The sequence below is a fragment of the Lampetra planeri genome, chromosome 79 (genome assembly GCF_965212315.1).
Source record: "Lampetra planeri chromosome 79, kcLamPlan1.2.h2, whole genome shotgun sequence".
In the NCBI taxonomy this organism is placed as follows: domain Eukaryota; kingdom Metazoa; phylum Chordata; class Hyperoartia; order Petromyzontiformes; family Petromyzontidae; genus Lampetra; species Lampetra planeri.
Genome location: NC_136184.1, coordinates 1,537,236 through 1,563,504, shown reverse-complemented (window position 1 = coordinate 1,563,504; position 26,269 = coordinate 1,537,236). Strand labels below are relative to the sequence as shown.

General features: G+C 52.5%; 1 protein-coding gene across 2 annotated transcripts in view; it reads right to left on the bottom strand.

Moving 5' to 3' along the window:
- The window catches only part of LOC144738250 (uncharacterized), a 103,651-nt gene that overhangs the window by 38,353 nt on the left and 39,029 nt on the right, over window positions 1–26,269 (bottom strand). The window contains exons 2-3 of one of the 2 annotated variants that reach the window (XR_013589192.1): window positions 17,637–17,864; window positions 12,624–12,759 (exon numbers count right to left, since the gene is read on the bottom strand). Coding sequence is in view for 1 of the 2 variants with exons in the window: in XM_078621240.1 (XP_078477366.1) it covers window positions 17,637–17,839 (203 nt within the window). In the remaining variant the exon portion in view is untranslated. The remainder of the gene's footprint in view (window positions 1–12,623; window positions 12,760–17,636; window positions 17,865–26,269) is intronic. The other variant, XM_078621240.1, reaches the window with a different exon arrangement.

Genomic DNA, 26,269 nt, shown 5'->3' with positions numbered 1-26,269 from the left:
ACTACGTAGAGAGAGACACAGCGAGACAGGCAGATATAGACTAACAGTGACACTACGTAGAGAGAGACACAGCGAGACAGGAGACAGCTGTAGACTAACAGTGACACTCACGTAGAGAGAGACACAGCGAGACAGGAGGCAGCTGTAGACTAACAGAGACACTATGTAGAGAGAGACACAGCGAGACAGGCAGCTGTAGACTAACAGTGACACTACGTAGAGAGAGACACAGCGAGACAGGATACAGCTGTAGACTAACAGTGCCTCTCACGTAGAGAGAGACTCAGCGAGACAGGAGACAGCTGTAGACTAACAATGACACTACGTAGAGACACAGCGAGACAGGAAACAGCTGTAGACTAACAGTGACACTCACGTAGAGAGAGACACAGCGAGACAGGAGACAGCTGTAGACTAACAGTGACACTACGTAGAGAGAGACACAGCGAGACAGGAGACAGCTGTAGACTAACAGTGACACTACGTAGAGAGAGACACAGCGAGACAGGAGGCAGCTGTAGACAAACAGTGACACTCACGTAGAGAGAGACACAGCGAGACAGGAGACAGCTGTAGACTAACAGTGACACTCACGTAGAGAGAGACTCAGCGAGACAGGCAGCTGTAGACTAAAAGTGACACTACGTAGAGAGTGACTCAGCGAGACAGGAGACAGCTGTAGACTAACAGTGACACTACGTAGAGAGAGACACAGCGAGACAGGAGACAGCTGTAGACTAACAGTGACACTCACGTAGAGAGACACAGGAGACAGGAGACAGCTGTAGACTAACAGTGACACTATGTAGAGAGAGACACAGCGAGACAGGAGACAGCTGTAGACTAACAGTGACACTACGTAGAGAGAGACACAGCGAGACAGGAGACAGCTGTAGACTAACAGTGACACTACGTAGAGAGAGACACAGCGAGACAGGAGACAGCTGTAGACTAACAGTGAGACTACGTAGAGAGAGACACAGCGAGACAGGCAGCTGTAGACTAACAGTGACACTACGTAGAGAGAGACACAGCGAGACAGGAGACAGCTGTAGACTAACAGTGCCTCTCACGTAGAGAGAGACTCAGCGAGACAGGAGACAGCTGTAGACTAACAGTGACACTACGTAGAGAGAGACACAGCGAGACAGGAGGCAGCTATAGACTAACAGTGACACTACGTAGAGAGAGACACAGCGAGACAGGAGACAGCTGTAGACTAACAGTGACACTACGTAGAGAGAGACACAGCGAGACAGGAGACAGCTGTAGACTAACAGTGACACTCACGTAGAGAGAGACACAGCGAGACAGGCAGCTGTAGACTAACAGTGACACTACGTAGAGAGAGAAACAGCGAGACAGGAGACAGCTGTAGACTAACAGTGCCTCTCACGTAGAGAGAGACTCAGCGAGACAGGAGACAGCTGTAGACTAACAGTGACACTACGTAGAGACACTGCGAGACAGGAGACAGCTGTAGACTAACAGTGACACTCACGTAGAGAGAGACACAGCGAGACAGGAGACAGCTGTAGACTAACAGTGACACTCACGTAGAGAGAGACACAGCGAGACAGGAGACAGCTGTAGACTAACAGTGACACTCACGTAGAGAGAGACACAGCGAGACAGGAGACAGCTGTAGACTAACAGTGACACTACGTAGAGAGAGACACAGCGAGACAGGCAGATATAGACTAACAGTGACACTACGTAGAGAGAGACACAGCGAGACAGGAGACAGCTGTAGACTAACAGTGACACTCACGTAGAGAGAGACACAGTGAGACAGGAGGCAGCTGTAGACTAACAGAGACACTATGTAGAGAGAGACACAGCGAGACAGGCAGCTGTAGACTAACAGTGACACTACGTAGAGAGAGACACAGCGAGACAGGATACAGCTGTAGACTAACAGTGCCTCTCACGTAGAGAGAGACTCAGCGAGACAGGAGACAGCTGTAGACTAACAATGACACTACGTAGAGACACAGCGAGACAGGAAACAGCTGTAGACTAACAGTGACACTCACGTAGAGAGAGACACAGCGAGACAGGAGACAGCTGTAGACTAACAGTGACACTACGTAGAGAGAGACACAGCGAGACAGGAGACAGCTGTAGACTAACAGTGACACTACGTAGAGAGAGACACAGCGAGACAGGAGGCAGCTGTAGACAAACAGTGACACTCACGTAGAGAGAGACACAGCGAGACAGGAGACAGCTGTAGACTAACAGTGACACTCACGTAGAGAGAGACACAGCGAGACAGGAGACAGCTGTAGACTAACAGTGACACTCACGTAGAGAGACACAGGAGACAGGAGACAGCTGTAGACTAACAGTGACACTATGTAGAGAGAGACACAGCGAGACAGGAGACAGCTGTAGACTAACAGTGACACTACGTAGAGAGAGACACAGCGAGACAGGAGACAGCTGTAGACTAACAGTGACACTACGTAGAGAGAGACACAGCGAGACAGGAGACAGCTGTAGACTAACAGTGAGACTACGTAGAGAGAGACACAGCGAGACAGGCAGCTGTAGACTAACAGTGACACTACGTAGAGAGAGACACAGCGAGACAGGAGACAGCTGTAGACTAACAGTGCCTCTCACGTAGAGAGAGACTCAGCGAGACAGGAGACAGCTGTAGACTAACAGTGACACTACGTAGAGAGAGACACAGCGAGACAGGCAGCTGTAGACTAACAGTGACACTACGTAGAGACACAGCGAGACAGGAGACAGCTGTAGACTAACAGTGACACTCACGTAGAGAGAGACACATCGAGACAGGAGACAGCTGTAGACTAACAGTGACACTACGTAGAGAGAGACACAGCGAGACAGGAGGCAGCTATAGACTAACAGTGACACTACGTAGAGAGAGACACAGCGAGACAGGAGACAGCTGTAGACTAACAGTGACACTACGTAGAGAGAGACACAGCGAGACAGGAGACAGCTGTAGACTAACAGTGACACTCACGTAGAGAGAGACACAGCGAGACAGGCAGCTGTAGACTAACAGTGACACTACGTAGAGAGAGAAACAGCGAGACAGGAGACAGCTGTAGACTAACAGTGCCTCTCACGTAGAGAGAGACTCAGCGAGACAGGAGACAGCTGTAGACTAACAGTGACACTACGTAGAGACACTGCGAGACAGGAGACAGCTGTAGACTAACAGTGACACTCACGTAGAGAGAGACACAGCGAGACAGGAGACAGCTGTAGACTAACAGTGACACTCACGTAGAGAGAGACACAGCGAGACAGGAGACAGCTGTAGACTAACAGTGACACTCACGTAGAGAGAGACACAGCGAGACAGGAGACAGCTGTAGACTAACAGTGACACTACGTAGAGAGAGACACAGCGAGACAGGAGACAGCTGTAGACTAACAGTGACACTCACGTAGAGAGAGACACAGCGAGACAGGAGACAGCTGTAGACTAACAGTGACACTCACGTAGAGAGAGACACAGCGAGACAGGAGACAGCTGTAGACTAACAGTGCCTCTCACGGAGAGAGAGACTCAGCGAGACAGGAGACAGCTGTAGACTAACAGTGACACTACGTAGAGAGAGACACAGCGAGACAGGAGACAGCTGTAGACTAACAGTGACACTACGTAGAGAGAGACACAGCGAGATAGGAGACAGCTGTAGACTAACAGTGACACTACGTAGAGAGAGACACAGCGAGACAGGAGACAGCTGTAAACTAACAGTGACACTCACGTAGAGAGAGACACAGCGAGACAGGAGACAGCTGTAGACTAACAGTGACACTCACATAGAGAGAGACTCAGCGAGACAGGCAGCTGTAGACTAACAGTGACACTCACGTAGAGAGAGACTCAGCGAGACAGGCAGCTGTAGACTAACAGTGACACTCACGTAGAGAGAGACACAGCGAGACAGGAGACAGCTGTAGACTAACAGTGACACTCACGTAGAGAGAGACACAGCGAGACAGGAGACAGCTGTAGACTAACAGTGACACTCACGTAGAGAGAGACACAGCGAGACAGGAGACGGCTGTAGACTAACAGTGACACTACGTAGAGAGAGACACAGCGAGACAGGAGACAGCTGTAGACTAACAGTGACACTCACATAGAGAGAGACACAGCGAGACAGGAGACAGCTGTAGACTAACAGTGACACTCACGTAGAGAGAGACACAGCGAGACAGGAGACAGCTGTAGACTAACAGTGACACTACGTAGAGAGAGACACAGCGAGACAGGAGACAGCTGTAGACTAACAGTGACACTACGTAGAGAGAGACACAGCGAGACAGGAGACAGCTGTAGACTAACAGTGACACTACGTAGAGAGAGACACAGCGAGACAGGAGACAGCTGTAAACTAACAGTGACACTCACGTAGAGAGAGACACAGCGAGACAGGAGACAGCTGTAGACTAACAGTGACACTCACGTAGAGAGAGACTCAGCGAGACAGGCAGCTGTAGACTAACAGTGACACTCACGTAGAGAGAGACTCAGCGAGACAGGCAGCTGTAGACTAACAGTGACACTACGTAGAGAGTGACTCAGCAAGACAGGAGACAGCTGTAGACTAACAGTGACACTACGTAGAGAGAGACACAGCGAGACAGGAGACAGCTGTAGACTAACAGTGACACTCACGTAAAGAGAGACACAGCGAGACAGGAGACAGCTGTAGACTAACAGTGACACTCACGTAGAGAGAGACACAGCGAGACAGGAGACGGCTGTAGACTAACAGTGACACTACGTAGAGAGAGACACAGCGAGACAGGAGACAGCTGTAGACTAACAGTGACACTCACATAGAGAGAGACACAGCGAGACAGGAGACAGCTGTAGACTAACAGTGACACTCACGTAGAGAGAGACACAGCGAGACAGGAGACAGCTGTAGACTAACAGTGACACTACGTAGAGAGAGACACAGCGAGACAGGAGACAGCTGTAGACTAACAGTGACACTACGTAGAGAGAGACACAGCGAGACAGGAGACAGCTGTAGACTAACAGTGACACTACGTAGAGAGAGACACAGCGAGACAGGAGACAGCTGTAAACTAACAGTGACACTCACGTAGAGAGAGACACAGCGAGACAGGAGACAGCTGTAGACTAACAGTGACACTCACGTAGAGAGAGACTCAGCGAGACAGGCAGCTGTAGACTAACAGTGACACTCACGTAGAGAGAGACTCAGCGAGACAGGCAGCTGTAGACTAACAGTGACACTACGTAGAGAGAGACACAGCGAGACAGGAGACAGCTGTAGACTAACAGTGACACTCACGTAGAGAGAGACACAGCGAGACAGGAGACAGCTGTAGACTAACAGTGCCTCTCAAGTAGAGAGAGACTCAGCGAGACAGGAGACAGCTGTAGACTAACAGTGACACTACGTAGAGAGAGACACAGCGAGACAGGAGACAGCTGTAAACTAACAGTGACACTACGTAGAGAGAGACACAGCGAGACAGGAGACAGCTGTAGACTAACAGTGACACTACGTAGAGAGAGACACAGCGAGACAGGAGACAGCTGTAAACTAACAGTGACACTCACGTAGAGAGAGACACAGCGAGACAGGAGACAGCTGTAGACTAACAGTGACACTCACGTAGAGAGAGACACAGCGAGACAGGCAGCTGGAGACTAACAGTGACACTCACGTAGAGAGAGACTCAGCGAGACAGGCAGCTGTAGACTAACAGTGACACTACGTAGAGAGTGACTCAGCGAGACAGGAGACAGCTGTAGACTAACAGTGACACTACGTAGAGAGAGACACAGCGAGACAGGAGACAGCTGTAGACTAACAGTGACACTCACGTAGAGAGACACAGGAGACAGCTGTAGACTAACAGTGACACTACGTAGAGAGAGACACAGCGAGACAGGAGACAGCTGTAGACTAACAGTGACACTCACGTAGAGAAAGACACAGCGAGACAGGAGACAGCTGTAGACTAACAGTGACACTCACGTAGAGAGAGACACAGCGAGACAGGAGACAGCTGTAGACTAACAGTGCCTCTCACGTAGAGAGAGACTCAGCGAGACAGGAGACAGCTGTAGAATAACAGTGACACTACGTAGAGAGACACACAGCGAGACAGGAGACAGCTGTAGACTAACAGTGACACTACGTAGAGAGAGACACAACGAGACAGGAGACAGCTGTAGACTAACAGTGACACTCACGTAGAGAGAGACTCAGCGAGACAGGAGACAGCTGTAGACTAACAGTGACACTACGTAGAGAGAGACACAACGAGACAGGAGACAGCTGTAGACTAACAGTGACACTACGTAGAGAGAGACACAGCGAGACAGGAGACAGCTGTAGACTAACAGTGACACTCACGTAGAGAGAGACACAGCGAGACAGGCAGCTGGAGACTAACAGTGACACTCACGTAGAGAGAGACTCAGCGAGACAGGAGACAGCTGTAGACTAACAGTGACACTACGTAGAGAGAGACACAGCGAGACAGGAGACAGCTGTAGACTAACAGTGACACTCACGTAGAGAGACACAGGAGACAGCTGTAGACTAACAGTGACACTACGTAGAGAGAGACACAGCGAGACAGGAGACAGCTGTAGACTAACAGTGACACTCACGTAGAGAGAGACACAGCGAGACAGGAGACAGCTGTAGACTAACAGTGACACTCACGTAGAGAGAGACACAGCGAGACAGGAGACAGCTGTAGACTAACAGTGCCTCTCACGTAGAGAGAGACTCAGCGAGACAGGAGACAGCTGTAGACTAACAGTGACACTACGTAGAGAGAGACACAGCGAGACAGGAGACAGCTGTAGACTAACAGTGCCTCTCACGTAGAGAGAGACTCAGCGAGACAGGAGACAGGTGTAGACTAACAGTGACACTACGTAGAGAGAGACACAGCGAGCAGGAGACAGCTGTAGACTAACAGTGACACTACGTAGAGAGAGACACAGCGAGACAGGAGACAGCTGTAGACTAACAGTGACACTACGTAGAGAGAGACACAGCGAGACAGGAGACAGCTGTAAACTAACAGTGACACTCACGTAGAGAGAGACACAGCGAGACAGGAGACAGCTGTAGACTAACAGTGACACTACGTAGAGAGAGACACAGCGAGACAGGAGACAGCTGTAGACTAACAGTGACACTACGTAGAGAGAGACACAGCGAGACAGGAGACAGCTGTAAACTAACAGTGACACTCACGTAGAGAGAGACACAGCGAGACAGGAGACAGCTGTAGACTAACAGTGACACTCACGTAGAGAGAGACTCAGCGAGACAGGCAGCTGTAGACTAACAGTGACACTCACGTAGAGAGAGACTCAGCGAGACAGGCAGCTGTAGACTAACAGTGACACTACGTAGAGAGTGACTCAGCAAGACAGGAGACAGCTGTAGACTAACAGTGACACTACGTAGAGAGAGACACAGCGAGACAGGAGACAGCTGTAGACTAACAGTGACACTCACGTAAAGAGAGACACAGCGAGACAGGAGACAGCTGTAGACTAACAGTGACACTCACGTAGAGAGAGACACAGCGAGACAGGAGACAGCTGTAGACTAACAGTGCCTCTCAAGTAGAGAGAGACTCAGCGAGACAGGAGACAGCTGTAGACTAACAGTGACACTACGTAGAGAGAGACACAGCGAGACAGGAGACAGCTGTAAACTAACAGTGACACTACGTAGAGAGAGACACAGCGAGACAGGAGACAGCTGTAGACTAACAGTGACACTACGTAGAGAGAGACACAGCGAGACAGGAGACAGCTGTAAACTAACAGTGACACTCACGTAGAGAGAGACACAGCGAGACAGGAGACAGCTGTAGACTAACAGTGACACTCACGTAGAGAGAGACACAGCGAGACAGGCAGCTGGAGACTAACAGTGACACTCACGTAGAGAGAGACTCAGCGAGACAGGCAGCTGTAGACTAACAGTGACACTACGTAGAGAGTGACTCAGCGAGACAGGAGACAGCTGTAGACTAACAGTGACACTACGTAGAGAGAGACACAGCGAGACAGGAGACAGCTGTAGACTAACAGTGACACTCACGTAGAGAGACACAGGAGACAGCTGTAGACTAACAGTGACACTACGTAGAGAGAGACACAGCGAGACAGGAGACAGCTGTAGACTAACAGTGACACTCACGTAGAGAGAGACACAGCGAGACAGGAGACAGCTGTAGACTAACAGTGACACTCACGTAGAGAGAGACACAGCGAGACAGGAGACAGCTGTAGACTAACAGTGCCTCTCACGTAGAGAGAGACTCAGCGAGACAGGAGACAGCTGTAGAATAACAGTGACACTACGTAGAGAGACACACAGCGAGACAGGAGACAGCTGTAGACTAACAGTGACACTACGTAGAGAGAGACACAACGAGACAGGAGACAGCTGTAGACTAACAGTGACACTCACGTAGAGAGAGACTCAGCGAGACAGGAGACAGCTGTAGACTAACAGTGACACTATGTAGAGAGAGACACAGCGAGCAGGAGACAGCTGTAGACTAACAGTGACACTACGTAGAGAGAGACACAGCGAGACAGGAGACAGCTGTAGACTAACAGTGACACTCACGTAGAGAGAGACACAGCGAGACAGGAGACAGCTGTAGACTAACAGTGACACTCACGTAGAGAGAGACACAGCGAGACAGGAGACAGCTGTAGACTAACAGTGCCTCTCACGTAGAGAGAGACTCAGCGAGACAGGAGACAGCTGTAGACTAACAGTGACACTACGTAGAGAGAGACACAGCGAGACAGGAGACAGCTGTAGACTAACAGTGCCTCTCACGTAGAGAGAGACTCAGCGAGACAGGAGACAGCTGTAGACTAACAGTGACACTACGTAGAGAGAGACACAGCGAGCAGGAGACAGCTGTAGACTAACAGTGACACTACGTAGAGAGAGACACAGCGAGACAGGAGACAGCTGTAGACTAACAGTGACACTACGTAGAGAGAGACACAGCGAGACAGGAGACAGCTGTAAACTAACAGTGACACTCACGTAGAGAGAGACACAGCGAGACAGGAGACAGCTGTAGACTAACAGTGACACTCACGTAGAGAGAGACACAGCGAGACAGGCAGCTGGAGACTAACAGTGACACTCACGTAGAGAGAGACTCAGCGAGACAGGCAGCTGTAGACTAACAGTGACACTACGTAGAGAGAGACACAGCGAGACAGGAGACAGCTGTAGACTAACAGTGACACTCACGTAGAGAGACACAGGAGACAGCTGTAGACTAACAGTGACACTACGTAGAGAGAGACACAGCGAGACAGGAGACAGCTGTAGACTAACAGTGACACTCACGTAGAGAGAGACACAGCGAGACAGGAGACAGCTGTAGACTAACAGTGACACTCACGTAGAGAGAAACACAGCGAGACAGGAGACAGCTGTAGACTAACAGTGCCTCTCACGTAGAGAGAGACTCAGCGAGACAGGAGACAGCTGTAGACTAACAGTGACACTACGTAGAGAGACACACAGCGAGACAGGAGACAGCTGTAGACTAACAGTGACACTACGTAGAGAGAGACACAACGAGACAGGAGACAGCTGTAGACTAACAGTGCCTCTCAAGTAGAGAGAGACTCAGCGAGACAGGAGACAGCTGTAGACTAACAGTGACACTACGTAGAGAGAGACACAGCGAGACAGGAGACAGCTGTAAACTAACAGTGACACTACGTAGAGAGAGACACAGCGAGACAGGAGACAGCTGTAGACTAACAGTGACACTACGTAGAGAGAGACACAGCGAGACAGGAGACAGCTGTAAACTAACAGTGACACTCACGTAGAGAGAGACACAGCGAGACAGGAGACAGCTGTAGACTAACAGTGACACTCACGTAGAGAGAGACACAGCGAGACAGGCAGCTGGAGACTAACAGTGACACTCACGTAGAGAGAGACTCAGCGAGACAGGCAGCTGTAGACTAACAGTGACACTACGTAGAGAGTGACTCAGCGAGACAGGAGACAGCTGTAGACTAACAGTGACACTACGTAGAGAGAGACACAGCGAGACAGGAGACAGCTGTAGACTAACAGTGACACTCACGTAGAGAGACACAGGAGACAGCTGTAGACTAACAGTGACACTACGTAGAGAGAGACACAGCGAGACAGGAGACAGCTGTAGACTAACAGTGCCTCTCACGTAGAGAGAGACTCAGCGAGACAGGAGACAGCTGTAGAATAACAGTGACACTACGTAGAGAGACACACAGCGAGACAGGAGACAGCTGTAGACTAACAGTGACACTACGTAGAGAGAGACACAACGAGACAGGAGACAGCTGTAGACTAACAGTGACACTCACGTAGAGAGAGACTCAGCGAGACAGGAGACAGCTGTAGACTAACAGTGACACTATGTAGAGAGAGACACAGCGAGCAGGAGACAGCTGTAGACTAACAGTGACACTACGTAGAGAGAGACACAGCGAGACAGGAGACAGCTGTAGACTAACAGTGACACTCACGTAGAGAGAGACACAGCGAGACAGGAGACAGCTGTAGACTAACAGTGACACTCACGTAGAGAGAGACACAGCGAGACAGGAGACAGCTGTAGACTAACAGTGCCTCTCACGTAGAGAGAGACTCAGCGAGACAGGAGACAGCTGTAGACTAACAGTGACACTACGTAGAGAGAGACACAGCGAGACAGGAGACAGCTGTAGACTAACAGTGCCTCTCACGTAGAGAGAGACTCAGCGAGACAGGAGACAGCTGTAGACTAACAGTGACACTACGTAGAGAGAGACACAGCGAGCAGGAGACAGCTGTAGACTAACAGTGACACTACGTAGAGAGAGACACAGCGAGACAGGAGACAGCTGTAGACTAACAGTGACACTACGTAGAGAGAGACACAGCGAGACAGGAGACAGCTGTAAACTAACAGTGACACTCACGTAGAGAGAGACACAGCGAGACAGGAGACAGCTGTAGACTAACAGTGACACTCACGTAGAGAGAGACACAGCGAGACAGGCAGCTGGAGACTAACAGTGACACTCACGTAGAGAGAGACTCAGCGAGACAGGCAGCTGTAGACTAACAGTGACACTACGTAGAGAGAGACACAGCGAGACAGGAGACAGCTGTAGACTAACAGTGACACTCACGTAGAGAGACACAGGAGACAGCTGTAGACTAACAGTGACACTACGTAGAGAGAGACACAGCGAGACAGGAGACAGCTGTAGACTAACAGTGACACTCACGTAGAGAGAGACACAGCGAGACAGGAGACAGCTGTAGACTAACAGTGACACTCACGTAGAGAGAAACACAGCGAGACAGGAGACAGCTGTAGACTAACAGTGCCTCTCACGTAGAGAGAGACTCAGCGAGACAGGAGACAGCTGTAGACTAACAGTGACACTACGTAGAGAGACACACAGCGAGACAGGAGACAGCTGTAGACTAACAGTGACACTACGTAGAGAGAGACACAACGAGACAGGAGACAGCTGTAGACTAACAGTGCCACTCACGTAGAGAGAGACTCAGCGAGACAGGCAGCTGTAGACTAACAGTGACACTACGTAGAGAGTGACTCAGCGAGACAGGAGACAGCTATAGACTAACAGTGACACTCACGTAGAGAGACACAGCGAGACAGGAGACAGCTGTAGACTAACAGTGACACTACGTAGAGAGAGACACAGCGAGACAGGAGACAGCTGTAGACTAACAGTGACACTACGTAGAGAGACACAGCGAGACAGGAGACAGCTGTAGACTAACAGTGACACTACGTAGAGAGATACAGCGAGACAGGAGACAGCTGTAGACTAACAGTGACACTCACGTAGAGAGAGACTCAGCGAGACAGGAGACAGCTGTCTCGACGGTCAATGGTATAGTGTATAGCAGATTGTATAATAATAATAAATAGTATAAAATTGTAATGTTTAATACAATGTATAAGGCAATATATAGTATCGTAATTGTATAGTGAATATACAGCAGTGTGATATACAGTAGGGTGGATAGAATAATACATAGTGTAATATTACACTATGTATTATTCTAAGGTATAGGGTGGTGTATAGTAATACAGTATATAATTTAATGCTGGGTTTGTCTATGGCAGCACATAGTACGGGGTGAGTGTGAAATGGACTCGAACCTGCACCTCTGCATTGCAAGTGCAGTGAGCTGACGCCCCCCGCGTGTGGAGGGTAAAGTTGTGGGTACACCCACCTCGCTCCAACGGGTCTGGACCAGCGTGGAAGAGTAGACCAAATACTCCACATCGCGGCCTCTAGTGGAGGCCATTGCTTCCACGACAACTCCGTCCCTCCAGATACAAAAGAACTAAATGTAACTCATCCCATCAGCCACAATCTGGCAGTGCCTCTCCTCATCATCATCAGCAGGGCCGCGCTCTGCTTGGAGCAGCGCCGTGAACTCAGCAGGCGCCCAGAGCGTAACGGCTGTGAGCCAGGCGCCTCCTCTGCCTCCCCTCTCCACCACCGCCACTGCTGATGTGTCCACACCGTGCAAGGTTCTCACCTTGTTCGGGCTGAGTCGATGTAGAGGAGGACCAGCCAGCGAGCCGCCGCTTCAGCAGCGACGGTGGCCGCGAGCGGGAATCCGAATCAGCCGCTCGCCACCCACAATGCACAGCGCTGCCTCCACTCGCCCCAGCCTCGGCGGAAGGAGGGGCGGGGGAGAGGGGGCGGGGCGAGGGGGTGGGCATGGGGGGGGGCTCGGGTGAGGGGCTCAGGGCTCCACGTCTCGGTGGGCGTGGTCACCTGGTACCGCCCCCTCGTCTCGAGCCACGCGCTTCCCCCTGGCAGTTTGTCCGTTAGAGAGGCGGGGAGAAACTCTGGCGAAGGTGAGGAGTGGATCCTCGCTGTGGGTGGGTGGTGCGGTGGTGCGAGTCTGTGTGTGTGGTGTGAGTCTGTGTGTGTTTGTATCCGTGTGTGAGTCTGTGTGTGTGGAGTGGTTAACGCGCCGCGCTATGAACCCGGTGACCCAGAATTGGATTCCCGCTCAAGGTCAACACCAGTGACGATTATATGAACCGGTCCTGGGCCTCCCCTAGGTCGACTCAGCCTCAAATGAGTACCTGGTGTGGTGTGTAAATATCGCCACTCGGAGACAAAGGCGGCCGGGCGCGGTGTTGGCCACCCACGCCCTCGTGTGCTGTTCCGGCCTTCATAGGTGATGCTGGCTAACAGCACTTGCCCCAACAGTTTAGCTATAAGGGGGATCTTTATCTTTGATGTTCGTGGTGGTGTTGGTGGTAGTGTTGTTGGTGGTGTTGATGGTGGTGTTGATGGTGGTGTTGTTGGTGTTGATGGTGGTGTTGATGGTGGTGCTGTTGGTGTTGTTGGTGTTGATGGTGGTGTTGATGGTGGTGCTGTTGGTGTTGTTGGTGGTGTTGGTGGTGGTGCTGTTGGTGTTGTTGGTGGTGCTGGTGACGGTGTTGATGATGGTGATATTCTTGTTGGTGGTGGTACTGGTGTTGTTGGTGGTGATGTTGATGGTGTTAGTGGTGGTGGTGTCTGTGGTGGTTCCAACGATCCATCCTGGGTTTAACCTAGCTGGATTGTGTGAGGAGCTCACAAATCCTTGAAGGATCTGGACACATTCCCACCAGTAAGCTCCTCCGGCAGGCAAGGCTGCGTTGGCTGGGTCTTGTAGCCCGCATACCCAAGCAGTTTCTTTTTGGCCACATAAAGGGGACTAAACGGCCACGACATGGGCTGTCGAAAATATGGACTGATGCTGTATGGGAGGATGTTGAGTGGACTTGTGAAAGACTGGTACCAGTGGTGTAAATAGCATCCTTCACGAGGAAGCTCGTGAAGGAGGCTACTGGACAGTTGGAGGCAGTCTGTCTCCAACAACAACTGAGGGCAGAGGAGTGACGCTCACAACGAGTGGCGGATAAAATTCGGCAAGTTGGCACAGTTGGGCATACAGCTGGTGTATCTACCAAGCATCTCAGCCAACCTTTGGAACCTGGGTCTGTCCCGTGACGTCTTGTCAGCGAGCCTTCGACACTTCGCGTGGCCTGAAAGTGCACCTGGCCTGGCACAGGCGCCGTGGTGACATCATCGCTACTTAGTGGCGAATGTCGGTTGTTGTTTTTGTGTTTCGTGTTGTGAGTGATTGTGTTGATGATGTGGGTTCATGGTATGAGTCTGCATTGTGACTTGACTCGTGTTGAGATGTGGGTGCCGTCACACCCCCTCGACTCTATGTGATCCTCGGCTTCGTCTCCTGCTTCGCACGCAGAGACCTGGACTGCGCGAGCGACGCTATTAGTTCTGTGCACCCTGCTCTGCAAGTTGCCACCATGGAGGTACGTGTGGCTCTTCGACTCGTGTGGTGAAGTATTAATGGACGTGTGCTCTCCACTCCGCGTGTGGCTACCTGTCACCTATCCATACACCTAAGTGTGCATCTGCTTGGCTGCCTGAGTGTGTGTGCATCTATCAGAGTATCTCCCCAAGATCCTCTCTGTGTACCTGCCTTTCTACGTTTTAATAATCTACTGTACTTTTATCTATCCACTACTGGATAAAGGCCTCCTTCCTTGAGACCCTGCTACCCCTCACGATCCTGCGATGGAATAATCCACCAAGCACCGATTTTGTCGCTCCATCTTTCTAGCAGCCATCCTCTCAGACGTGTTCCGATACTTGGCTGCACCTCCGTTATTGTTCTAGACCATCAACCATCGTTGTTCCTCGTGGCCGTGGCATGTCCTGGCCCAGCCCTACTTCTCTTAACAGTTTGAAGGATGCCATTAACCTGCGTGTGTCCTTTAAATACACACGTGTCTCATTGTTAATCCAAGTGTGACATCTGACATTGGCCAAATATCCGAACGCTGAGAACTGACATCTCAGCAGGACCCTCCTGAATGTGGAGCCCAGGATCTCAGAGATCCTGGCTCAGTACTTGCCGCTTGCACTATCCCCCACATCTTGCTAAAGCCTATGTGGTGGACCTTTGTCTTTGTGTGCGTGTAGATGAGCCAATCTGGAGAGGCGAGAAATAAGGGCGAATCTTGTACCACATGGAGGGCACTGTCCTCAGAGGGCACCGCCTCCATCTGCATCAAATCACCGCAAGGTAAGAACAGGAATGAGGGATGTCACAGAGGGCCATGGTGAATGGTGGAACATCCCGATGGCCATGTTGCATGGTGGATGTCACAGTGGCCATGATGCATTGAAGATTTCATAGCGGCCATGATGCATGAGTGATATCCAGGTGGCCAAGTTGCATGGGGGACTTCATGTTGGCAGTGTTGTATGGGGGACTTAATGGTAGCCATGTTGCATGGGGGACTGCATCATGGTGGCCATGTTGCATGGGGATGATTATTTGTGCTCTGGCCTCAGCACATCACACGCTTTCAGATGCGCTTCCGATATTAGGAAGCCACTGGAGCGATACACTTTTAAATCATCTAGATTGAAAACTAATTTCTTGAGAACTTATTTGGGGCATCAAGTCCGATTTAGTTACATTTAATTTGTATCCCGAAGCACCTCCATATTCCGTCACTAAGGCCAGAACGGCGGGGAATGAGGCCTCCGAATTTGGGTGATGAACAGGCGTCGCCACCCCACGCCAGCAGGGGGCGGCATAAGGGTAGCCGGTTCGTGAAGACCTGGCCCACGCCGCCTGGAACAGTGGAGAAGTATCAAGAAGCGTGATAAGGGAGGGTGGCTTTCTACAAGGGGTAGGAGTGGTCCCTTCATCGCGCCTTCTTCTCTCGTGATTAGACTGCTCTTTCTCTCCATCGCGATGCTCAATGTTTACTTTCAGTCGGAACGCTCCGGATCGCTATACCGGGAATAATTTTGCACTCGCACTCACCAGCGTGGTGAAATATTATCAAATGACCCCCATTGTTAACGCGACGTACGGGAAGGGCCTTCATCCGTTGTTGTGCTGAGAATGACTGGAATGGATTTTATTTTTGACGCATGCTGCAGTATCCTGCATTTGGGGAGTGGCAGTGCAGTGATTGGTGGTCTCAAGCTGCATTTCCAAGAGGGTCTTGAGGGCAGGAGCTGAATTGGTCGTCGTGTGTGGCAGGAAACTGGAGTGCCCGAACAAAGCCTACGTATATGGAGGGGATAACACCCAAGGAACTAATTTTATTTTTGTTCATCAGACAGCGCCAAAGATCCACACACACAAAACAGCCAGCAAAAAACATGATTATTAAAGGTGTCACCGATAAAGAGATAATAAGTGTCTTGAATCGAGCACGGTTATAGGAATATTGGAAATACAGGGGGTAAAGTTTACGTGTGTCTGTGCGTATATTGTGTCGTGTCGGATGTGTGAGGAATTCCACTTCAGCCGTTGCAGTCTGTCACGAGAATTATGAAATGCTCCACATGACACCCAAGTTTTCAACAAAAGCTGGTAACGAGACAACGACGCACACATCTGCAGCCTGCTCTCTCAAGTGATATAATTTTGCTAAGTTCATTCCGAGCCTACGTTGATCCCCCATTGCGGTGTCTCCCAAGAACTTTAAACAGCCCGCCGAGCACTCCCAGCCACTGTCGTGTTCCGATCGAGCCTGGCGACACGTGGCTCGGCAACGCGAGCCTTCGATTGATAACGGGGCGCAGGAGCTCACTCAGCAGACTCCCTCGCGGCATCGCGGCGATGACTACAGCCTCAAGCTAAACAAGCGCAGAACCTGCAGATCGCTATGACATGTAAAGATGAAACCGTGGAAGCGCAGCGTGCGTTGTGCACATTTTCTGAGGAGTAGCCCTCGTTTACAGGAGAACATAACTACATGGAATGCACGTATAGGAGAACATATGTCCATGTCACTCGACCACTTCGAGCATGCTGTTTAAGGAACTACCCTCCTCACGGTGTGTATTAATTTATAAAAATGTCAGGATAATTTTTCAACTGGTCTTGTGCATGAGTGGTTTTAGTCAAATCCATTGGTGCTAAACTAGTTTTGCGTTTCCAGACGTGACATGTTGCCTCCACCACGAGCAGCTTCCATTTGGGAAAGATGAGTGCACAGACACTCCTGGGCTTAAACACGTTTATGGCCAAGTAATGGCAGTGGTGCCTAAACGCGGAACAAAAACACAACATTAATTTATAATACCGGTCCCTCCTTCATAGCGGGGATAGCCTGGTGGGACAGTGGGTTTTTGGATTATTAGATCAGCTGGTCGTGAGTCTGAGCCTAGCTGGCAAGGTTATAGGGTCATTTGGTGGATCAGTATTTTGGCAGTAAGTTACCAGGTTAGAGTGTTTATTGGATCAGTAGGTCAGCTGGTGATCCGGTGGATAGGCTCGAAGTCAAATGGGTCGATTGATGGGTCAGAGTTTCACCAAGTCGGTGTATTGTATTGGCCTCGGTGTCTTATAGAGTCAGAGGGTGGGCAAGTCGGGTGTCGGGTTCATATATATTGTTGCGAAAGTATTTTATTGGGTCATAGGATGGGGTGGCGAATTATCGGTCTGTAAGTTATTTGGTCAGTGTGTCAGGATGATGCGTGTTGGGTCATTTACTCGGTGGGGGTACCCGTGGGCTGGCGGTCGGGTGGGGGTCGTCCGTCGGGTTGGTGGTTTGGCCGTTCGGTGGCCGCGACGTCATCCGGCCATCCGTGCAAGCGTGGGTGGAGCAGCCCGTCGGCGAGACGGCTCTTCTCCTGCTCGTACCTCTGTACCAGCCGCCTGCCGGAGTTGACTAGAGCCTCGGCTCGCACCGCCATCTCCTCCTCGTAGCGCTCGCTCGAGCTGCGGAGAGACACCAGTGCCGGCTTCACAAGCGTGGTGGCACCAGCAGTACCCCGAACCGAGCAGAGCCCGGACTCGACACGCACTTGGGCCGACCGGACCAGGCCCCAACTTTAATAAACAAAACAAAACTAGCTTCGACCCTAACTGCACGATTGGTAATCACGCCACGCGATACGCACCTGATAAAAGCGCCGAGTTGCATGCGTGAGAAGTTATTATTTCCAATCGTTCAATATATTTAGGCCCATGGTGGTGATTGGTCAATGTGACACCGGTGCGGCAGGTTGGTTTGCGAGCCACCCCTACCACGCGAGACCGCAGCTAACAGAGCACACAAAACTTAATAAGTTATTACATTTCATCATTAAACGGAGAATAATTGAGAAACAATACGAATGATAACAAGACCATACCAATTATATGATCCGGAATCGAATAGTGGCCTCGCAATGAGAGTAGTTGAGTTGCTGGGAAGGGAGTGGGGTGGAATGCCGGCCCCTTGTGAACACCACAAGAAGCCGAGGGCAGAATAAAAGCACGATACTGCCGTCGGTAGCGTCAGCGCAACAGACTTCACGACCAAGACCACACCTCATAGGCTGTGATCGACTGCGAAGATTTCATAGCAATTGTTGTCAACAATCATCACTGGCAATAGTTTCCACAGAATGTTCCTGTGGTGCAACCGTAGCGGAGAAACTCGGCCGGCGCTGCTCTCTCCTCGCACACCTCCACACTCACATGCACCCCCACTAAACACGCACATGCACCCCCACTAAACACTCACATGCACCCCCACTAAACACTCACCCCCACTAAACACTCACATGCACCTCCACTAAACACGCACACGCACCCCCACTAAACACGCACACGCACCCCCACTAAACACTCACACGCACCCCCACTAAACACGCACACGCACCTCCACTAAACACGCACACGCACCCCCACTAAACACGCACATTAACCTCCACTAAACACGCACATGCACCCCCACTAAACACGCACATGCACCCCCACTAAACTCGCACATGCACCCCCACTAAACACGCACATGCACCCCCACTAAACACGCACATGCACCCCCACCAAACACTCACATGCACCCCCACTAAACACTCACATGCACCCCCACTAAACACTCACATGCACCCCCACTAAACACTCACATGCACCCCCACTAAACACTCACCCCCACTAAACACTCACATGCACCCCCACTAAACACGCACATGCACCCCCACTAAACACGCACATGCACCCCCACTAAACACGCACATGCACCCCCACTAAACACGCACATGCACCCCCACTAAACACTCACATGCACCCCCATTAAACACGGACATGCACCCCCACTAAACACACACATGCACCCCCACTAAACACGCACATGCACCCCCACTAAACACGCACATGCACCCCCATTAAACACGGACATGCACCCCCACTAAACACACACATGCACCCCCACTAAACACTCACACGCACCTCCACTAAACACTCACACGCACCCCCATTAAACACGCACATGCACCCCCACTAAACACGCACATGCACCCCCACTAAACACGCATATGCACCCCCACTAAACACGCACATGCACCCCCACTAAACACGCACATGCACCCCCACTAAACACTCACATGCACCCCCATTAAACACGCACATGCACCCCCACTAAACACGCACATGCACCCCCACTAAACACGCACATGCACCCCCACTAAACACGCACATGCACCCCCACTAAACACGCACATGCACCCCCACTAAACACTCACATGCACCCCCACTAAACACACACATGCACCCCCACTAAACACTCACACGCACCTCCACTAAACACTCACATGCACCCCCACTAAACACACACATGCACCCCCACTAAACACACACATGCACCCCCACTAAACACGCACATGCACCCCCACTAAACACACACACGCACCCCCACTAAACACTCACACGCACCCCCACTAAACACTCACATGCACCCCACTAAACACTCACACGCACCCCCACTAAACACGCACATGCACCCCACTAAACACATGCACCCCCACTAAACACTCACATGCACCCCCACTAAACACACGCATGCACCCCCACTAAACACACGCACCCCCACTAAACACTCACATGCACCCCCACTAAACACACGCATGCACCCCCACTAAACACACGCACCCCCACTAAACACACACATGCACCCCTACTAAACACTCACATGCACCCCCACTAAACACGCACACGCACCCCCACTAAACACGCACACGCACCCCCACTAAACACTCACCCCCACTAAACACTCACCCCCACTAAACACGCACCCCCACTAAACACTCACATGCACCCCCACTAAACACTCACATGCACCCCCACTAAACACTCACATGCACCCCCACTAAACACTCACATGCACCCCCACTAAACACACACATGCACCCCCCACTAAACACACGCACACCTCCACTAAACACTCACATGCACCCCCACTAAATACATACACGCACCCCCACTAAACAACACACATGAACCCCCAATAAACACTCACATGCACCCCCACTAAACACACGCACACCTCCACTAAACACTCACATGCACCCCCACTAAACACATACACGCACCCCCACTAAACACATGCATGCACCCCCAATAAACACTCACATGCACCCCCAATAAACACTCACATGCACCCCCACTAAACACTCACATGGAACCTCCACTAAACACTCACATGCACCCCCACTAAACACTCACATGCACCTCCACTAAACACTCACATGAACCCCCACTAAACACACACACGCCACCCCCACTAAACACTCGCATGCACCCCCACTAAACACTCACACCCCCACTAAACACACACATGCACCCCCACTAAACACACACACGCACCCCCACTAAACACTCACATGCACCCCACTAAACACTCACATGCACCCGCACTAAACACGCACATGCACCCCCACTAAACACACGCACACCTCCACTAAACACTCACATGCACCCCCACTAAACACTCACATGCACCCCCACTAAACACGCACACGCACCCCCACTAAACACGCACACGCACCCCCACTAAACACGCACACGCACCCCCACTAAACACTCACCCCCACTAAACACTCACCCCCACTAAACACGCACCCCCACTAAACACTCACATGCACCCCCACTAAACACTCACATGCACCCCCACTAAACACTCACACGCACCCCCACTAAACACACACATGCACCCCCACTAAACACGCACATGCACCCCCACTAAACACGCACATGCACCCCCACTAAACACTCACATGCACCCCCACTAAACACTCACATGCACCCCCACTAAACACTCACATGCACCCCCACTAAACACTCACATGCACCCCCACTAAACACTCACCCCCACAAAACACTCACATGCACCCCCACTAAACACTCACATGCACCCCCACTAAACACGCACACGCACCCCCACTAAACACGCACACGCACCCCCACTAAACACGCACACGCACCCCCACTAAACAACACACATGAACCCCCAATAAACACTCACATGCACCCCCACTAAACACACGCACACCTCCACTAAACACTCACATGCACCCCCACTAAACACATACACGCACCCCCACTAAACACATGCATGCACCCCCAATAAACACTCACATGCACCCCCAATAAACACTCACATGCACCCCCACTAAACACTCACATGGAACCTCCACTAAACACTCACATGCACCCCCACTAAACACTCACATGCACCTCCACTAAACACTCACATGAACCCCCACTAAACACACACACGCCACCCCCACTAAACACTCGCATGCACCCCCACTAAACACTCACACCCCCACTAAACACACACATGCACCCCCACTAAACACACACACGCACCCCCACTAAACACTCACATGCACCCCACTAAACACTCACATGCACCCGCACTAAACACGCACATGCACCCCCACTAAACACACGCACACCTCCACTAAACACTCACATGCACCCCCACTAAACACTCACATGCACCCCCACTAAACACTCACCCCCACTAAACACTCACCCCCACTAAACACGCACCCCCACTAAACACTCACATGCACCCCCACTAAACACTCACATGCACCCCCACTAAACACTCACACGCACCCCCACTAAACACACACATGCACCCCCACTAAACACGCACATGCACCCCCACTAAACACTCACATGCACCCCCACTAAACACTCACATGCACCCCCACTAAACACTCACATGCACCCCCACTAAACACTCACATGCACCCCCACTAAACACTCACCCCCACAAAACACTCACATGCACCCCCACTAAACACTCACATGCACCCCCACTAAACACGCACACGCACCCCCACTAAACACGCACACGCACCCCCACTAAACACGCACACGCACCCCCACTAAACACGCACATGCACCCCCACTAAACACTCACATGCACCCCCATTAAACACGGACATGCACCCCCACTAAACACACACATGCACCCCCACTAAACACGCACATGCACCCCCACTAAACACTCACACGCACCCCCACTAAACACTCACATGCACCCCCACTAAACACACACATGCACCCCCCACTAAACACACGCACACCTCCACTAAACACTCACATGCACCCCCACTAAACACATACACGTACCCCCACTAAACAACACACATGGACCCCCACTAAACACTCACATGCACCCCCACTAAACACACGCACACCTCCACTAAACACTCACATGCACCCCCACTAAACACATACACGCACCCCCACTAAACACATGCATGCACCCCCAATAAACACTCACATGCACCCCCAATAAACACTCACATGCACCCCCACTAAACACTCACATGCACCCCCACTAAACACTCACATGGAACCTCCACTAAACACTCACATGCACCTCCACTAAACACTCACATGGAACCTCCACTAAACACTCACATGCACCTCCACTAAACACTCACATGAACCCCCACTAAACACACACACGCCACCCCCACTAAACACTCGCATGCACCCCCACTAAACACTCACACCCCCACTAAACACACACATGCACCCCCACTAAACACACGCACCCCCACTAAACACTCACATGCACCCCCACTAAACACTCACATGCACCCCCACTAAACACGCACATGCACCCCCACTAAACACACGCACACCTCCACTAAACACTCACGCACACCTCCACTAAACACTCACGCACACCTCCACTAAACACTCACATGCACCCCCACTAAACACTCACATGCACCCCCACTAAACACTCACATATAGCCTTAACAGACTTTTGGGGCAAGTGTTGTTAGCGAGCACCTCTGAAGGCCAGCACGGCACACGAGGGGGTGGGTGGTCAGTGTAGTGGTGGTGTTGACGTGCGCCGGCTGTGACAGTGATGGATCACGCGGCGGCACGGGGTGCGGGGTTGGGCACGCGTTGGGGGCGTGGTATGGACGCGCGCGCCGGGAGTGACAGATGACGGGCGGCGCGGCGTGGGTGTTGAGGCGCGCTGACACGAGATGGGGAAAAGAGGATCGTAGCCAGCGCCCGGTGATTGGTCGAAGGGGAGGTGCTCGCAGCGACGTCCGCAGGAGGGGTATAAAGGGTTACGCGCAAGAGCACTCGGGGCAGTTAGCCAGTTAAGAGATTACAGACGGAGTGGAAGGGGTAGGGCCCGTGTGGCTCGAAGGCGAGACCGTGGGACCCGAGGTCCGACGCCCATGTGGGTCGGGACTGTGGGACCCAGGGTCGAGACGGACACCCCAGCTGGGTGTGTTCCGAGAAGCTAAGTGGCGTTAGTCGCCGAGTAGCTAAGTGGGCGTTAGTCGCCCGAGTAGATAGTCAAGTAGTAAGTGGGCGTTAGTCGCCCAGGTAGCTAAGTGGCGTTAGTCGCCCGAGTAGCTAAGTGGGCGTTAGTCGCCGAGTAGCTAAGTGGGCGTTAGTCGCCCGAGTAGATAGTCAAGTAGTAAGTGGGCGTTAGTCGCCAGGGTAGCTAAGTGGCGTTAGTCGCCCGAGTAGCTAAGTGGGCGTTAGTCGCCGAGTAGCTAAGTGGGCGTTAGTCGCCCGAGTAGATAGTCGAGTAGTAAGTGGGCGTTAGTCGCCCGGGTAGCTAAGTGGCGTTAGTCGCCGAGTAGCTAAGTGGGCGTTAGTCGCCCGGGTAGCTAAGTGGCGTTAGTCGCCCGTGTAGCTAAGTGGGTGTTGATCACTCGTGTAATACCGTTGGTTTAAATAAAAGAGTGTGCTACCCGTGAAGTCGTCTCCCGCCGAGTTACTACATTACAACTGGCGTCAGAAGTAAACCTGTCTTCAAGAAGAATGGACACTAGGAAGACTACCCGTACCCACGAGCGAGGTCGGGAAGACGACGGCGTACCGGGGACACCAACCTCGGGAGGAGAGGACGAGGAGTTGCCGCCGATGCAGACCTTTGCAGAGATGGCCGACGCTCCGCTCGCCTCCGACACCAGCCTGCAGGACGCGCACTCCCGGTTGGCGGAGTTGCTGCTCGCCGCCGCTGCAATCTTGGCGGAGATCTCCGTTCCGGCGGCCGAGAAAACGGCTGCGGGGTTGGAGGAAGGAGCGAGGCTGGCGGGATCCCGCCAAAAGGCGCTTCGCGCCAAAAGTTTTGAAGTTGGCGCCGTTTTTGAGGGTCCGCCATCGTTTGGCGGGAAACATGGACACCACGTGGTCGGAGACCCCCACTCAGCGCAGCCCACGTCATCAGCGCGCGCCGGAGCTCTCCATTTTGCGCCTGCAACCGGAGCCGACATTTTCTACAACCACAGCGGGGCGCGGGAAAATCTCTCCGACACCGACGACGATCGGGTCCTCCAGCAAAGATTGCCCGCGCTGTCGGCGTTCAAGGCGGATGGGGGCGACTGGGGAGCCTTCCAACGAAGATTCCTCGCACATCAGGAAATGTCGGGGTGGTCCGACACCACTGCCCTGCGTGCGCTGCCGGCGATGCTCGACGACGACGCGCTTGCAGCCTTCACATCTGCTGCGAGGTCGTCCCGCTCAACGCTCCAGGCCGCACTACACCTGATGGCGAAGGTGTTCGGGCCGCCCTCCACCTGTCGCCACCAGTTCTACGATCGGCGAAAGGCGGTTGGAGAAACGACGCTCGCCTATCGTACGGCGCTGCTCGCGTTGGCGGATGCCGCTTTTCCCCGCATGGACAAGGAGGGGAAGGACGCCATGGTGATGGAGCAGCTGCTGGCGTTGGCTCACAATTTGGGAGTCCCCATTAATGTGGCGGATGAGATGGACATTTGTTCCCTGGGGATCGCCACGAGCATTCACGCCTACGATGTCCTCAAGCGAAAGTCGACGGTCATCTGTGCATCGGCGGGGAACGAGGCAACGGCCCCCACGGTCACCGAGCCTCAGCCTGCTGCGGCTCGGGAGGAGGCTTTCACCGTATCGAGACCGGGGGACTGGAGAACGGGAGGTCGTTCGCCCACACGCTCATCCCGCAAGCTGGAGCAACCGAAACCTACGACGTCCCTCATCGTCTGCTACAACTGCGGGCTTCGGGGTCACGTCGCGTCCGGGTGCCGGGCTCGGCGTCAGCGCGCCGCGGGACCACGTCCGGACGAGGACCAGGGCCACAAGCCGTCCCAGCTAAACCCGGCAAGTCGCGGCACCTCACACACTCGGTCCGCGCACGGGGCACGTTCGGGTCGCCGCTTGGGGGTGGGGGACCCGTGCATGGGCGCCAGGGGTTCGGTCCGGCGAGAAGGGTTCGTACACGGCCCGAATGCAGTTCAATGGTCCGAATTGGCCCATAGGATGGTGGCTGCGTCGGCCGGGTCGTCCGTGGTGACGGGGTTTATTGACGGGGTTGAGGTCCGGGTGCTTGTGGATACGGGTGCGTCGGCCACTATCATTTCGGACCTTATTTATAACATTCTTCCCGTCCAATGTCGACCCCTTCTGCCTGTAGACGTGCCATTTTACGCGGCGAACGGGGGTTCCTTGGGGATTATCGGCCAGATTCGGGCGTCTATTTCTATTGGCGATATCAAATTGGCGGGTCCTATTTTTGTATCATCATCGCTGGCCGTTCCTTGTTTGCTAGGCACGGACTTTCTGTCTAAAATGCCCATCAAAATTCTTATAGATCAGGCCTGCATCGAGCTTCCATCGGGTCGGCGGGTTGCGTTTTTGACGAGTCCTACTAAGATACGCACGGTTTGTGCGACGGTGCAGGCGTTGGCGACTCGGACCATACGGGTGCCCCCGGGATCGCAAATGTTGGTACCCCTTCGGTTGAGGAAACCCCTCAAGGTGGAAGCGGGGGCACAGGGAGTTCTGTTGGGGCCGTCTAATAGGGCACAAGGGGGCCTCGGTTT